This window comes from Aquarana catesbeiana, linkage group LG09 (assembly GCF_042186555.1).
Source record: "Aquarana catesbeiana isolate 2022-GZ linkage group LG09, ASM4218655v1, whole genome shotgun sequence".
Taxonomy (NCBI): Eukaryota; Metazoa; Chordata; class Amphibia; order Anura; family Ranidae; genus Aquarana; species Aquarana catesbeiana.
The window spans coordinates 258,776,053-258,791,803 of record NC_133332.1 but is presented as its reverse complement, the minus strand read 5'-3'; the positions used below and the strand labels follow the sequence as shown (position 1 = coordinate 258,791,803).

The 15,751-nt window shown below is 39.3% G+C and overlaps 1 protein-coding gene across 2 annotated transcripts in view; it reads left to right on the top strand.

Annotated features, from left to right (window-relative positions):
* Window positions 1–15,491, top strand: part of STXBP1 (syntaxin binding protein 1) — a 69,070-nt gene extending 53,579 nt beyond the window's left edge. Inside the window, exons 17-20 of one of the 2 annotated variants that reach the window (XM_073600272.1) lie at window positions 543–628; window positions 2,046–2,200; window positions 7,036–7,172; window positions 13,680–15,491. In XM_073600272.1, the coding sequence (XP_073456373.1) occupies window positions 543–628; window positions 2,046–2,200; window positions 7,036–7,145 (351 nt within the window). In that variant the 3' untranslated portion in view covers window positions 7,146–7,172; window positions 13,680–15,491. The remainder of the gene's footprint in view (window positions 1–542; window positions 629–2,045; window positions 2,201–7,035; window positions 7,173–13,679) is intronic. The other variant, XM_073600273.1, reaches the window with a different exon arrangement.
* The last annotated feature ends 260 nt before the right edge of the window (window positions 15,492–15,751 follow it).

Here is a 15,751-nt window from a genome sequence, read left to right as displayed (position 1 = left end):
CAGACATAAATCTAAGGAAATCTCCAGTCTTTTAACTACATCCTCCAGGGTCAGCACTCCACTTGTTGTTCAGCATACACCATAGCCAATACATAGAAAAACGCCATATAGTGTTATATTATATTTATTGAGGAACAATAGCAAGAGTACACATCATAAAAACTAGACCCATCCAGACACATAACGGACCCAGAGGGTGCACTATCGTGCAAAATGCTCGTTGGATAGAGCTTGTGTAGTGCCACCACACAGCCACATGGGAGCACATAGTGGCGGCGATCGATGCAAATCCAAGTATTTAAAAAAATAAATAAAACGAATGCAGCCATCACATCTAAGAACTGGTAAGCTGTAATATAAAAAAAGCTTGCTTTTTTGATTGAATACCTCTTTAAGAGAAGTATTCTAGAAAACCGGTGACAATCTCAGTTGTATGATATTTTGTTTTCTTTTATCTTCAATGTGTCTTTAGTTGATCATTCTCCTGGTTCTGTCCTTTTCTTAGAGTGGATCTCTAATTTTCCTAATTCTCTTTGATCCAGGATACCATTGAGGACAAGCTGGACACAAAACACTACCCATACATCTCCACGCGCTCTTCTGCTTCTTTTAGTACAACGGCTGTGAGGTTGGTATGCCAGTTGCCCTGTATATGAAAAATTGAGCCTATTTACGCAGGGCAATGAATGAGTGCAAAAATTCCAAAAACATAAAGAGTATTCCAACATATGGTTGCTGAAGCAGACCTGGAATAGAATCATCGAGAGCCTAGGGCAAGTATGCAGAACTACACCCCACTTCCCCACTGCTAATGCATGACGTAGAATGGGTGTACTGCCTTGCATCCATTCTCTGCCACCTTGTTCTGGCTGCCCATGGTTGGCATTAGGTGTGCACTGAGCATGCGTTGCCAATCAGTTGCTTTATAGCAGCTGGAAGGTAGTTACATATGCAAGGTGTGTTTTTCGTGGGCTGATAGGGTGGGGAGTAGGCATGTTGGTATGACAACAGTAGATTGTCCACCCTTTGTCCCGGCCCTGGCTGATGGTCCTTTGTCGGATCTTCTAGAAACCAGTATATGATTATGAATATCTGTAGTCCTTCAGAGATTTTCTATGTTGCCTGTCTTACTAATTATACAGTAAAAATGTTGCATCCGAAAGAATACAGTTTTTGATGCTATCGCTCACTGTATTAGAAGTACTCCGTGGGACATATTCTGTCCTACCTCCAGTCTGGCCTGGATCAGCATCTGGCCTTGAGTACCAACAAGAAGTTCCCCCTTCAATCTTCCAGTTTTCCTGCATGTTGGCGGGTGGGCAACTTAAGCAGAGCAACTTCTTTGTTCATCCTCTAAGAATTAAGCAACACACACACCCTACTGATCATGATGTTCCCTCTCAGACACCAGTAGTCACAAAAAAAGAAACTTTAGTGCACTGGATGTTTGATAATCCTGTCCTTTGACACACTAGCACTAAATTGACCTTGAGTTTGATTGTAGCTTTTGGAATATGGATGTAGGTGGACAGGTTCCAAGCCCGCAAAATGAGAAGTATGAGCCCCTGGTATGTCATTTTAACATTATTATGCAACTTCATTTGCTTTTCCAAAGTACAAAATTACCAGTTTACTAACGATAACTATTTTGGATCCTAAGGTTCCTCCAGAGGTTGATAGGGGTTCCTTGATCGGTGGCTGATTGAATCTGGTGATGGCAAGGGTTCCTTTGGAATAAAAAAGGTTGAATAGGGCTGACCTAGACACTAAAATGTGGTTACATTACATAGTTGCATAGTTATTTAGGTTGAAAAGTCTATCTAGTTTAACCAATAACTACAAATAAATAGAATAAATAGAAAACCTACATATACACAATCCTATACCTACAGTTGATCCAGAGGAAGGCAAAATAAAACAGAAAGAAGACAATGGTTCCACCAGGAAGGCTCTTGCTGCTATATACCAGTCAATGTTAAAAATATACTCTTTTTTTATTCATGGAATATTTGAACATCATAACCTGTTGAACATTCTATCCTCAGTGCCCGCTATGGACACTGGCACAAGAACAAGGCTCCAGGAGAGTACCGGGCTGGTCCACGTCTGATCATCTTCATCCTTGGTGGAGTGGCTTTCAGTGAGATGCGCTGTGCATATGAGGTATCTCAGGCCAGTGGCAAATGGGAAGTCCTTATAGGTGAGTGACGTAAGCATAGATCATCCAACAATGCACAGGGCTGTTTACTGGGATCTGCTTTTGGGATGTGGACAGAAACACTTTAATCTGTGCGTATGTAGCTGCGTATGTGCATCCATCATAACTTACATGTCTGTCTCTTTCATTATGTATATGTGTCTATTCTTTGAGTGCGTTTTCACGTGTGTTTGTGATTGCCCATATTTTGTGTTTAGACGTGTCTCCTCCATTTACGATAGTCCCTATTTATGTGCTTTTATTCATCTGTACATGACTGATATTGTGTGAGTGTGAGGTTACATTTATTTTAACCCATTTCTGGCCTCCCGTGGGACATCATCTGCCTTCCTGGAGAGGATGCTCCTGGCATGCAGTGTGATGGGGCTGTGGTTAACAGTTGGAGCAAGAACAGTTTGGGCTCAGCCCAGGGACAGTTTATAGCTTCCTAGGTTCAGTCTATCATGATTACATTGTCTTTTGCCTATTTTATTGAGCTCGTACAGTTAATGCAGTCCAGTGCCCTTTAGGCTACATCTCTGCAGGTGCTTGGTGCAGCAATACTGAGCGCCCATGTTATTTCAGGCAGATTTTGGATGACACTGTAATCATTTTGCCAGGATAGGGTCATCCAGGACAAGTAATGAGAGCTAATTCCTATAGTTCAAGTGTTGGATGTAACGTGTGAGTGGATGCAATGCAATGCTGACAATGTATACTGAACTGTTTGGCATAGTAGACCCTTTCCTACCCAGCTATTGGTGTTCGGCAGGCCTGCCAAGTTCCCCTTTTTACGTATGTGTGTGCTTAAGATCAACCTGGCAGGCTGGTTTTATTTACATTCTTGTTACTACTTTGAGTTGATGACTTGGCCACTATCAGTCATCATCTCCATTTACCAGCTGCCACAATTGGTTTTCTATAAAGAAAGTTAAAATATAATGAAAAGCTGATTTTTAGCAGAAAGCTGGTAATTTAAGGACCCAAGAGTACTAGTCAAACATGGAATGACTCTTGGTTGGTGGGTACCAAGTGCACCTTCACAATGATATGAAAGTAGGAAAATAAATGCAGATGTCGCATCTACTGGGATTCATCAACTTTATAAGCTATCAATCGTTTTGATAGTTTTTTTCTTTACCCTAGAGGAGCTATGTGCTCTTTGTGTTGTATTACCTAAGCATGTGCAACATTGAAGAAGGTCTCATCATTGAAGAAGGTGCTTTGTGGTTAGTACTTCTGCCTTACAACACTGGGGTCCTTGGTTTGAATTTTGGCCAGGACACTTTCTGCATGTCCTGTTTCTAAAGAGGACTCTGGTTTCCTTTTACACTGCTAGTAGCTTAATTGGCTCGATTGAGTGAGCCCAAGATGGCTGCTTCACCAGCTAAATACTTTGAGTCTCCTGGAAGAAAAGTGCTATAGAAGTATTATTTCAATTAATTATTTGCCTTACCTGCCACCATGCTTCTATTGTCTACTGAGCCCAAGGTTGAGAATAGTTCTGCAACACCGAAAATCCAATACCAGCTGTCATTTTTTAACATCTGGTGGAAGGATGGCCAGTGGAACATGGATGATGTAGGCAATGCCAACTCTTTCCATTGTAGCCCTATAGAGAAGTATGTCTGTACCTGTAGAATGGGTGTCTGTTTCGTGTTAGTGCATATTAATGTGTGTTTGCGTGGTTCATCCTGAAACGGTCTTTATGCCTGTCTCATTGAAGTCTGTGTGTTTTATTTAATAAGGCAGACAGTAGAGTGCTATAACCCAATGCAACCATTGGGTTACAAAGGCCATGACGGCCATAAACTATTGCTGTGAGTGACGGCAGTTTGTATAGCACCTCTACTATATGCGCTGCCTTTTAAAATAAATCTGCGTCTGTTTATGGTGATTATAATCTTAAAACGTCTGTCTGTTATCACTAATGTTGCTCTTTAAGATGAACATTTTTCCTATGGTGAAAAAAACTGTAGCTTAGCACCCTTTGCTTTGGAATACAAAGCAAAAATTTATTACAAAATTGTAAATTTTTTTTTTTTAATATAGAGCTACCAATAAGTTAAATTATCATTGGCTGTCGCAGCCAATTAGCCATCAGAGAATTGTCATTTTGATGGAACTTTGACATTGGATGTAGAAGTCCAATCCTATGTAATGATAAATAATTGTATTTGTGGAGAATCCGAGTTTTGTGCAGTTTTCTCACCTCCAGAGAAGTGTACATCTAATGTCTTTCTCTGTCTTTCTTGTTAAGAGTTTTGTCTTTCGCTGTCTCTTGTCAGTCTGTCTGTCTTTACTATGCTTCCCCTTTCTTCACTGCTGATCTATACCCCATCCAATGAATTTCCCATATATGTCTGTCATGCAGTAAGCCATGTCTGTTCATTATGTTGTTGCTCCTCTGTTTCCCTTTTTCTCATTGTGATCTCTACTCAGCTTTATGTCCTCCTTCTGCCCATTCCTAATTTCTTAGAGCCCTGGGATGCCATTCACAAAAATGTGCTAAGTTTGGATTTTAAATGTATTTTTTGCATTATGATTACAAAGAAACCACACTGTTTGAAGCTTTATGCTTCACATTTGTGTGGGGACCTTTCATAAATACCTTCCCTGTTATTGCAGCGTGGCCCTATTCACTTGAATGGGTCATGTTCGGCAGGCAGTAGTTCTTGACGAATGTGATGGGAGGGTATCTTTCCTGCCCCAGCCACGAAGCAAAGCATCCTGGCCTTGGCATGTGTACACCCCCACCTCCTTTCCAGCTTAAGGGGGAGCAGTTAACGGGTGATAAACACGTGGCTCAACCACATGGCTATACTACCCCCCTAGTATAAGCCTGAAAAGTGAATGTGGTTTTTGTTTGGGAAATTTCATTAATTCCCAAATTGACTGTTAAAAGTGAACAAAATTTTTATTTTTTTTAACAACATTCAAGGCTCCGATGGCATTTTTGAATGCACTGAGGAGATCGCCAACGTTCATACGAAAATCTATCAGCGTTTGGCCAACTTTAGAGAGTTTGTGAACTGGAACTGGAGTATACAGATCAGGAGACCTGGCTGTATTCTTGCTCCTAGGCATTGTTTCAACTAGTAATGAAGCTGAAGGATCAGTATAAGAGCCGAAGGACTAAAAACTTCTAAAGGAAGCCAGCATTGGCAGGGCAGGCATTTCTGTCAAGAATGGTTCACCTTAAAGGGAAGTTTTTTTTTTTTTTTTAACACTATAATAAATAATATATATAATATATAAATAATATATTTTCACTTTGAGGACAGTAGGCATTTTTTGGCAGTATTAGCATTATTGTTTCTTTTTCTATTCCATAATGGCGATTAAAGCCATGGATTGGCTTTACTGATTTATTATAGTCATATCTATATTTTTATGGCACATTTATGTGAATGTATGAGATTCTTTCCTCCTTTTTCAACCTCTGCTTAGCTTCCATTCTCTGTTAAGGCACATTGTTTCTTGTCTCACCCTCTCTGTGCTTCCGTCTTCTCTCTCAACCTCCCATGAACTTAGCCTCCATTGTGTTGTTTCTTCTGATTTAGCCACCCCTGTGTTTCCTCTTTCTGTCTCAGCCCTCCTGTGCTCCCCTTTCTTCTCTCAGCCTCTCCTTTGCTTCTTCTAGTTCTGCCTCAATAAGTATCCTTCTTCTGTCTTAACAGTGCTTCCTCCTTTTGTCTCAGCCACCTCTTTGCTTCTTTCTTTAACCTCAGTCTCTCCTGTGCTTCAACTTTCTTTCTCAACCTCTCCTGTCCTTCCTTCTTTTGTCCCAACTTCCCCTATGCTTGCTCCTTCTATCTCAGCCACCTCTCTTCTTTTATCCTTTTGTTTCAGCCACCTGTCTCAGGCTCCCTTGAGACTCACCTCTGCTTCCTTCTTCTGGTTCTCCCTAATTATGCTCCTTCTGCCATACCAGTGCTTCCTCCTTCTGTCTCAGCCTCCCCTGTGCTTCCTATTTATGTTTCAACCTTACCTGTGATTTTTTCTTTCTGCCCCAGTCTTTCATGTTCTGTTTTGTTCTGCCTCATCCTCCCTTGTGCTTCTTCTTTCTGTCTGAGACTGTGTTTCCTTCTTATATCTCGGCTTCCCCTGTCTTTCCTTCTTCTACTTCAGCTTCCCCTGTCCTTCCTTCTATCTCAGCTTCCCTTGTCCTTCCTTTTTTTTATCTCCGCTTCCTCTGTCCTTACTTCTTCTATTTCAGTTTCCCCTTAGTTTCCTTCTTTCTCATCTTCCCCGTGTTACCTCTTTTAACTTAGCCTGACTTGTGCTTACTGCCTCAGCTTCTCCTCACCTCCCATTCTGTCTGAGCCTATTCTGTGCTTCCATCTTGTATCTCAAACTTCCTTTGCCTCCTCCTTCTGTCTTAGCTTCCCATTAACCCAATCCTTCTCATGTAAACATCCTCCTACTTGCTCCTATCCTATCTTGGCTTTGCTTTTCTTAATAACTCAGAACCACCAAAGCATCCCTGCTGGCTCTGTCTCCTTAGAGTTTCCTAAGACATTTTCTCCTTGTCGTTTTTATCCTTCTGCTATTCAATCCTCACCCTGTTTTGCCTCATATTGGTCTATGAGAAAGTCCTTTTTCTCTATTTTGTTTTCAGCATTGGTTATGCTTATTACCTTTCTTATCTATACCACCATGCATTTTTGATTTATTTGCTGCCTCCTTGGTTTTTTTATTTTGTGTTTCTATACCATGCCTCTCTTCCGCATGCCTATACTTTGCATTAGTCCTTTAACAATTCCTTCTCTTTATCCCTATACTGCTCCTACCTGTCCGTCTTAGGCCTTTGTCAGCCCCCCTTTCTTCTCTCACAGGTTCCACACACATATTAACACCCATCAAATTTCTTGGAGACCTCAGACACCCAGACTTCCGAGACAGCAGTCGGGTGTCATTCGAGGACCCGTCTCCCATCATGGAGTGAGGTCTAACGAGCTGGGACTAAAAAAAAGTAAAGAGAGACTTTAATACCCCCAAATCCCCCACCCTTTGTGGATATCTCTGCCCCACTCACCCTCAGCTCGGACGTCACTGATTCATTTCTCTCGTTTTTACTATAGTAAAATGCTTGCTGATTTTTATTTCTGTTGTAAATGTCATTCTAGGAAGAATTGAAAATGTGTCCTGTTGCCTCCAGCTGATCATGTCACCCCATGATCAATATATGACCCAACTTTCTTTTTTCTTATTATATTATGACCCTGTGTAATGCTTTCTTCATTGTTACATCACTTTCCCAAACTTATCTCAGTGTTCCTTTGTTGCTTTCATTTCTCATTCCATATCCTCCATAATTGTTCATTTTCTCCACACTCCTTATGGACATCGAATCATCAACATTTAAATTCTTATATATTATCGAGATGAACAAAATCCTGGGCTAAGAGAACTTTGTATGTTACCAATGCTGACCTCTCCTTCTGAAGATGCTGGTTAGATGGTTGTCGTGGTAGACCCTCTGTCAGGATTACCAGACCAAATACTGAGAGTTTATGTCGTCATTAAAATTCAAAAGGATCAGCCGACATGTTTTGAAGGTTCTAAAGGGACCCTCCATTAAAATTGCTGGTAGGAGTCTGTATTTTATCGGCTTTAAATGGATTGAATTATTAATACTAAGATTTTAAATTTTACAATTGGTAACACATTCAAGCCCAAGACCAACCAGACTTTTACCAGAAATTTTAAGCCCTGATGAAGGGGACACTTAAGAACTCCTAAAACATGTTGGCTTGTTCTTTTAAACTTTTATGATGAATTAAACTCTTCATAATTTTTTTACATTTGGTTTGACACTTCATTTTAGAGGATTAATGTGACAACCTAGCAAGCAGTATTTTAAGAAGGAACTCATCAATAGCAATGAACATATTTCTCTTTGCACTGGTTTCTTTAAATACTGAGTAGATGAACAATTGACCATAGACATCGTAGTGATGCAATCTGAGTACTAAATAATGTCTTACCACACGAAAGGCAGGTGGACATACATGCTCATATGTTATGTATACTCAGCCCACACTCCAGACATTATTTGTACCCATATCAATCTAGATATAATCTACCCAACTCCAAAGACAGTGCCTTGATATCTACTGGCAAAGAATATCCTCTGATGCCAGTCATCGCTGACAATCATGCCAACAGCATTTAGTGAAGACCATCTTATGTTTGACCAGTATAACATTCTGACATTATACATAGGTCAAGCAGAGCTGTGATAGAACTAAATCATAATTTCCCTAATATTCTGATTATATCATTCCAAATTTTGTAGTTGGATATTTTCCCCAATCTTCACATCCACAAGAATACTTATTTTGTATTTAGTATTATGTTTGTAAAACAGACAGAAATATTTTAAGTGAACATTTCCAACCTAACCAATACACTTTTACCAAGATTGCATTTTAAAGGATACGCCAAGAAATCACAAACCTCCTAGTGCCTTTATTGCCAAGTTTATATCTACAATAACCTCATAAAACAGTCTGAATTATGCAACCTTGCAGCTTCTATATTGATGATTCCAACTATATTGGGCAGAAGATCATGCAGGCAAAGTGAAGGAAAAATTTTGTTCATATAAATATACTTACAAACATTTATCTTTTAAGGTCCAAGTCACCCATTGACACCTCTTCACCAGAGCATGATGATACATACTTCCCTATGCCAACGACCTCTGTTGTTGGTTTATCTGAAGGCCTTCAACAGCACTTTGAGATACCTCATAGATAGCCCGGCTGGTGTCAGATAATAGCTGAGGGAACCTTTGCCTATGGCCACTTTTTAGGGGCACGACTACATTTTTCTGGGCTTATACAAAGCCCACAATACCATAATTTTTTTAGAATATGCCATACACTCAAATACTTAATATAATATAGCAACTTCCAAAAGCATAAAAGCCACTGCTAGCTGATAAAAATATTATGATGATGTTTGGATTGTGGCAATGAGGAGATAGAGACATGCGGCCTTATATTGAGGTTGAAGCTGCCCCTTTAAGAACCATGGGACCTATAGTGGTTGCTACATTTACTACTATTGCAGTACTACTGGTTTCATTATTAATATTAGAACTAATGCAGTATAATAAAATCCCTGTCTTATAGTAGTCACATGGTAATATTACATGAAAATGCTGTTGTCACATAATTGTAATACAAGACATCAACAACTTACATTCATCATCACATGCTCCTCTTCATCCCTTTTCCATAAATCCTCTTGTCATATTCATCAAGGGACAAACATTTTCAAGCTTATAGTTCTGCAAGCGGCTCACTTGTTGGCCCCACCACTATCTCTGTAACAATAAATTACATAAAGGGTGGCTGTAGACCACCACCAAAAACATTGCCACTGGTTGCATGAAGTCATGACGCACAAATCAAGGCAAGGAACATGCACTCTTACCCTGCTGTGGTGGAGAATGGGTTAATGCCAAAGCAGTCCATCCAATACCTGTATACCCATGGCTCATATCCTGTAACACAGACATTTTGCTATGGCTATGAATCTGCCTATCCATTGGCAAGAATCCACGAATATACAAGCACAAGGCAAGAGGTGCCAAAATCCCCATATCTACAATTAGATCCTAATTAATAGGCTGAATTCTAGGCACTGCACAAAATGTCCACTCTTCTGTCAATGGGCCCACTGCAAATTACCACTAAATGACAAAGACCTGGATGGGTACATCTGTATTAATATGGATTCCAACCACAATAACTATGAAGAAGATTCAAATGGTACTGAATTCTTGGTTTGAACCACAACTGTTTGGCATTATCAGCATTATACCGGGGACAACTGTTCCATTAACTCCTTCTCTCCCTGGACAGGGACTGGGCCACAGCACATGCGAGTCACTTTTTATGTTTACTGCTCGTTCATGGGATCTGTGCATGCCACAGATTCCAGCTCAGCAAGCATTGATTTTGGGGGTGGGGATGTGTAACACCATGGGGGCTCACTTTCATGGATTTAAGGACAACATTGGCAAAGATGACCACTAGTCAACAGGCCTTGTGTAAATCAAAGATCCTAAAAGAACAAACTGTCTGTATTGTTCATGGCATACTACCAAAATGTTCACGCCATTTAGTAACCTGCACTGGAACTATGACACCTGGAATCTGGTTGCAATGACAACACATACACTGTTTGATCCTTTACATTACCTACTGTTTTGCACCATCCACCAGATGAAAGCTAATGCCAATGTCGTACCTAAATGCATGCTATTAAATGAGCCCCAGGCAGTTTTTGAACTGGTGGGGGAGTCGGGTGGGGCATCCAAGAGGACATTGCATGCAGGGGATTTTGGGAAGGCTGTGTCATGACTTTTGTATGTTTATGGGTGATATATTTGTATAAGATGTTCCAGTCCCCATTAGAACAATCCATATATATGTTATTTACTTTCATAACTAAATCCTTATAAGCATTTGGCACATTAAACTAAAACAGCAGATCAATGTTTGATTTATTGATCCATCATTTATAGCCTTTGATTGGCTCTAGTTTGTTCTACTTGGGACTTGCTTTTCATTCTTAAAATGGTGACAGCTAATATTACAGCCTATTTTGGTCATTTAAATTGTTAATTGCAGTCTACATAGATTACATTTTATGATCTAAAAAATAATTCTAAGCCTTAATATTCTTTTCAGTGTTAGATGGTTGTCAAACTAAAATACCCAAGCTAAGGATCAGAGTTAATGCAGGATGACATAATACATGTCCTGTATATGTTTTTTTATGTATTCTGCCTTTAAATATAGATCTTAAATAGTTTATGTTTTTATTTTAATGATTATTTGCAGAAGTAGCTTGCTATATATTAATCTATAGTCCAGATACTGGTGTCCTGCATTCTTTGATATGCTCTCTTCCCAAAGTCAACATTATACAGAGAATTGGAATAGTTTGGAATGTCTCAGACTTCAAGACATCTCATTCCGACTTTCACTGACATATACAGTCAGTACATGTCAGGGGATCTCCCTATTAGCACCTATAAGGAGTGGCATTCACTGCAAGGAGACCTCTCTTTATCTCTGTTTATTCTGTTTCCAAATCTCTAAGCATGTTAAATGTATGGGAAGCATGAGCATTGGACACCCCTGATTATTGAAACATGCGTAGGGTGTTTTTATTTTAGAGCAAATTTTCTTGACTAGGGTTAGAACCTTAGGGTTTCTCCAGAGACTTATAGGGGTTCCTTGAGCAATTAACAATTTCTGTCCCTCACATATTTAATCACTGATGTCAGTGATCTTTTTAGCTATCTATAGAAGGGGAAGGGATTCTTCCCAATGACCACAAATGTGAGAATCATTCTTTCCACTGACCGCTGCACCAATGCACCATAAGCTGTAGATATAGTAATTATTAGTAGGGCTTCCCTGAGAAAAAGTTATTTTAAAAGTCCCTGCATGTTAAAAAGTTTTAAAAAGGTTAGAGCAAAGTACCAGTTCAATGTGAATGCAAAAGCAACTCAAGCACAAGTGAAAGCAACTCAGAAACACCTGAAAAGGACACTGCTTTTGACTTGCTTTTGTAATAACAAAGGTCCCTTTCACCTGGGTGGTCCATTTAAGTCAGCCTGTCGGGTTTTTGGGCAGACCTGATCAGAAGCTTCATGTTAGTCTATGGGCAGCCAGATGTAAACTGATTTGTGTTTGTTTACATCTGATTACCTTCAAAGCTGTCCAGGTAAAAAAAAAATGGACCTAAAACGTGAAGGATCTGAGGTAGTCTGATATGAAAGGATGCAGGCCTGTTTATATACAGCTGCCCATAGTTCTAATATTGGTCCTGAAAACTCCAGTTTTTAAATGCAGCAGCAAAAAAAAAAAATATGAATGGACACAAATGTCACAGAAGTGACATTTGTGCTGTTCTGCTTCGATTTTGTAGGGGATCTATTCACAGTATCCCTGCTGATCAGGCTGGACACAGTCCTTATGAAAGGTGCCCAAGTTTCATCTCCCCATACTGTATGTCCATGGATCAAGGGACTGGCTGATCTAGCTTTGGGAATTTTAGTTTGGCAACAGATGGAATGGTGGTGTTATGTAAGCCTTGTGTCATAAAGCACATATGAGTTCTAAGCATACAAGGGTGTAAATAATGAGTCCTAAATTATAATTGTAAAAGCCTAGTTATGAAAGATTTCTATCCACCCATTATTTAGTTTTATTTACAATATCTTTCTCTTCAACTTTAGACTTATGGATCAATAGTCTCTAGAAGTGACAGCTATTCCCTTCAACTGCATGTTTTCCAGCTTCTGGGTGTGCACAACAGTATCAAAAACATTAGTTATTTTATACTGCTATCCACTTTTAGGAGCTGAGAGACAGTATGAGGTTGATTTACCAAAGGCAAAAAAGGTTGTTATACTTTGCAAAAAAATGTTTCCCTACTAGTTTAGTGAATGTGGAGAAAATTAACTTTGCAATGAATACCCGATTACACGCAAAGAAAATAAAATTAAAAAGAAAAAGTTTTTTGCTTGCATATGATTGGATGAAAGAAGTTAGCAGAGCTTTACTTCATTCACTAAGGGGAAATTTGCCTTTAGTAAACCAATACCATTGCGAGATCAGGCAGTTGGCAGGGCATCACTGTCAGACTCTGGCTTATGGCTCTTAAGATGTAGAGCTAAGACACAAACAAGGGAGGCAGCATCTATTAATCTTTTATTGGTAAGCCATCATTTATAATATATATCATATAACTAAATATTGTTAAGACTCTTACATAAACCCTTTTAGTAATATCAGAATACAGTTAAGCAAATGGCTAAATTTTTATTTACATTCCATGTCTGGTATTCCTTCCCTCAGTAGCAAAGAGGAATGCCTGGCCCATTACATCCAATAGGTTTTGGTCTTCAAACCATTTCTATAAATAAAGCAATGCAATAACTTTCCAAACAATCCAAACCATTATTTCAGTTTTGAATAAAGGCTGCAGGGTCTGTCCTGATATATTATTTACCAATGGCAACTTTTCCCCTCCAGAGATTCTGGTCCTGACCCCCACCATCTAGCGTCACTGTTCTGGGGGGGCTCTTCACCATAGCGTAAGAAATAGATGAAGAGTTTAATGGTGGGAAGGTTTGGCAACTGGAATGGAGAGGATATTTTAGTTTTGGTATGTATATACAAAATTGAACCAGTTGGGTTGGATTTTGGTTTTATTAAAGCAACACAGCATTTGATCAAAACTGAATTTTTAGGGTTGCCACTAAATCTGATTGTAGGGAGGAATTTTAAGAACAACTGTATTTTACCCCATTATTTTTCTTCGAGGGTGGGGGGATTTTTCATACCCACAAGAAGAATATTTTTGGATTTTAAGCAGATCAATTGTTCCAATCATTGTATACTTATCTCTCTTTATTCTCTCTTCTTCTTTTTCCTCTGTTGTGTTGCAGGCTCCACTCACATCCTCACCCCTCAAAAACTCCTGGATGCTCTGAAGAGAATGAATAAGACAGATGATGAAATCAGCAGTTAGATTTCCCCTGTCCCCCCAGATGTTGTAGCCTATTTCCCCCCCCCAAACCTTCTTCTACCCACTCCCAACCTGACAACTGGCTGCTGAAGACATATCTTCAGTTTATTCTTTGCCCCACCAGCAGAAAGGGAGTTCCTCCAGCCCAACCCTACTTTTAAACCAATGCTAATTCATGGTCTCTAATTGAGGTTTTTTTTGCATTATGGCATGGATGTAACGTCAGCCATTTTGTACTCCTCACCCCCTCTTTTTCTTGTGAGCCCTGCATTGTGGAGGTTGTATTCTGTCTGTTTGTCCTGGAATTTGTAATGATCCCAGCGCATTTTGGATCTTGTGTTTTTGGATTATTGACTATTTTTCACACATCTGCCGCTAGCCTGGATATATGCCCAATCAGCCATTTGTACTATGAGTTCTTCCATGTTGCACTTTTGGCTTTGCTTCTCAGTCGTATTTCTGTAGCATATAATCTGTATCCAGATTTTGCTACTCTTTACATTGCTTTATTTATAGTCACTTTTATGTTTCCACAATGCACATTCCTACCATGTTTTTAGTGGACGTGCAGGAATATGGCAGGACGTTTGGGCCTGTAGCTTCCCCCATATTATAGCCTGGATATATGCCCAATCAGCCATTTGTACTATGAGTTCTTCCGTGTTGCACTTTTGGCTTTGGCTCTCAGTCGTATTTCTGTAGCATATAATCTGTATCCAGATTTTGCTACTCTTTACATTGCTTTATTTATAGTCACTTTTATGTTTCCACAATGCACATACCATGTTTTTACTGGACGTGCAGGAATATGGCAGGACGTTTTGGCCTGTAGCTTCCCCCATATTATAAAGCACAACTTTTGATGGGGTAAAAATCTGGTGATGCCATGCATCTCAAACACTGTCTAGAACATGCGTCCCCATGCCCATTTCCAAATGTACCTTATATTTAAGTAGGCCCCTGCAGTTCTTCCTAAGCCTTCAACCTCCCCACCGATTTGTTAACTGTTCTGGAAATGCGTGTTTCTGTATCTGAGTGAGCTTGTCCTGCCCCAGCTCTTGGAAATGAATGCTTGCATCTTTACTGTGTGTAGCGAACTAAATGTCTGAATTTAGTTCTGTCGTATATATATATATATATATATATATATATATATATATAAAATATATGAAGAGATATTTATGTTTCTGGAAAGCAGGAGTGAGACGGAGGTCTCAGAATTGCTCAGTTCTAACGGAGAACTGATAAGGATAATTTATACTCCAGTTGCAAACTGCCTCATAATTATGATCAGAAAATACTCAAATTAATTTCTTGAATGAAATTACCCTTGAAGGAACTGACCTATTATGAAGGTAGCAAATTTTGTAACAGCAACTGTTGACGCCAATCCATTTCACAAGGCAGAGGTTACAGTTCTTCAATCTGTTGGGGGGAAAGGAAGCTAAGGCAACATCATACTCGCATAAAAACATCTCTTCAGTAAACAAAACTTGCTCAAATTGCGCTGATTGTGTTTTATTGGATGTGAAAATCAGTGTGTTCCCTATATGGTACAATTTTAGTTCTTGCTTGCTCTGCTGCTATAGAAGCGGTTAACATCTGAATGAATAAACGCTAAATCTTAGACAGGTTTACAGAGCCCTCAGTCTCACTCCTTCATTTCTTGTAATATTTGTTATGTGAAACAGTTTGTCATTTTGCCTGCAAGTAATAAAGAGATTTAAAGATACACAGTAAGCAGTGTTTATGTTAAAAGTACCTTGGTTCTGAACTTTATCCCTTTCATGACTAAGCCTATTTCTGACATTTGGTGTTTACAAGTTAAAATCTGTATTTTTTGCTAGAAAATTACTTAGAACCCCCAAACATTATGTATATTTTTTTTTAGCAGAGAATTTAAAGAATAAAATGGCGATTGTTGCAATATTTTATGTCACACGGTATTTGTGCAGCGGTCTTTTAAACACAACTTTTTGGGGAAAAAGACAT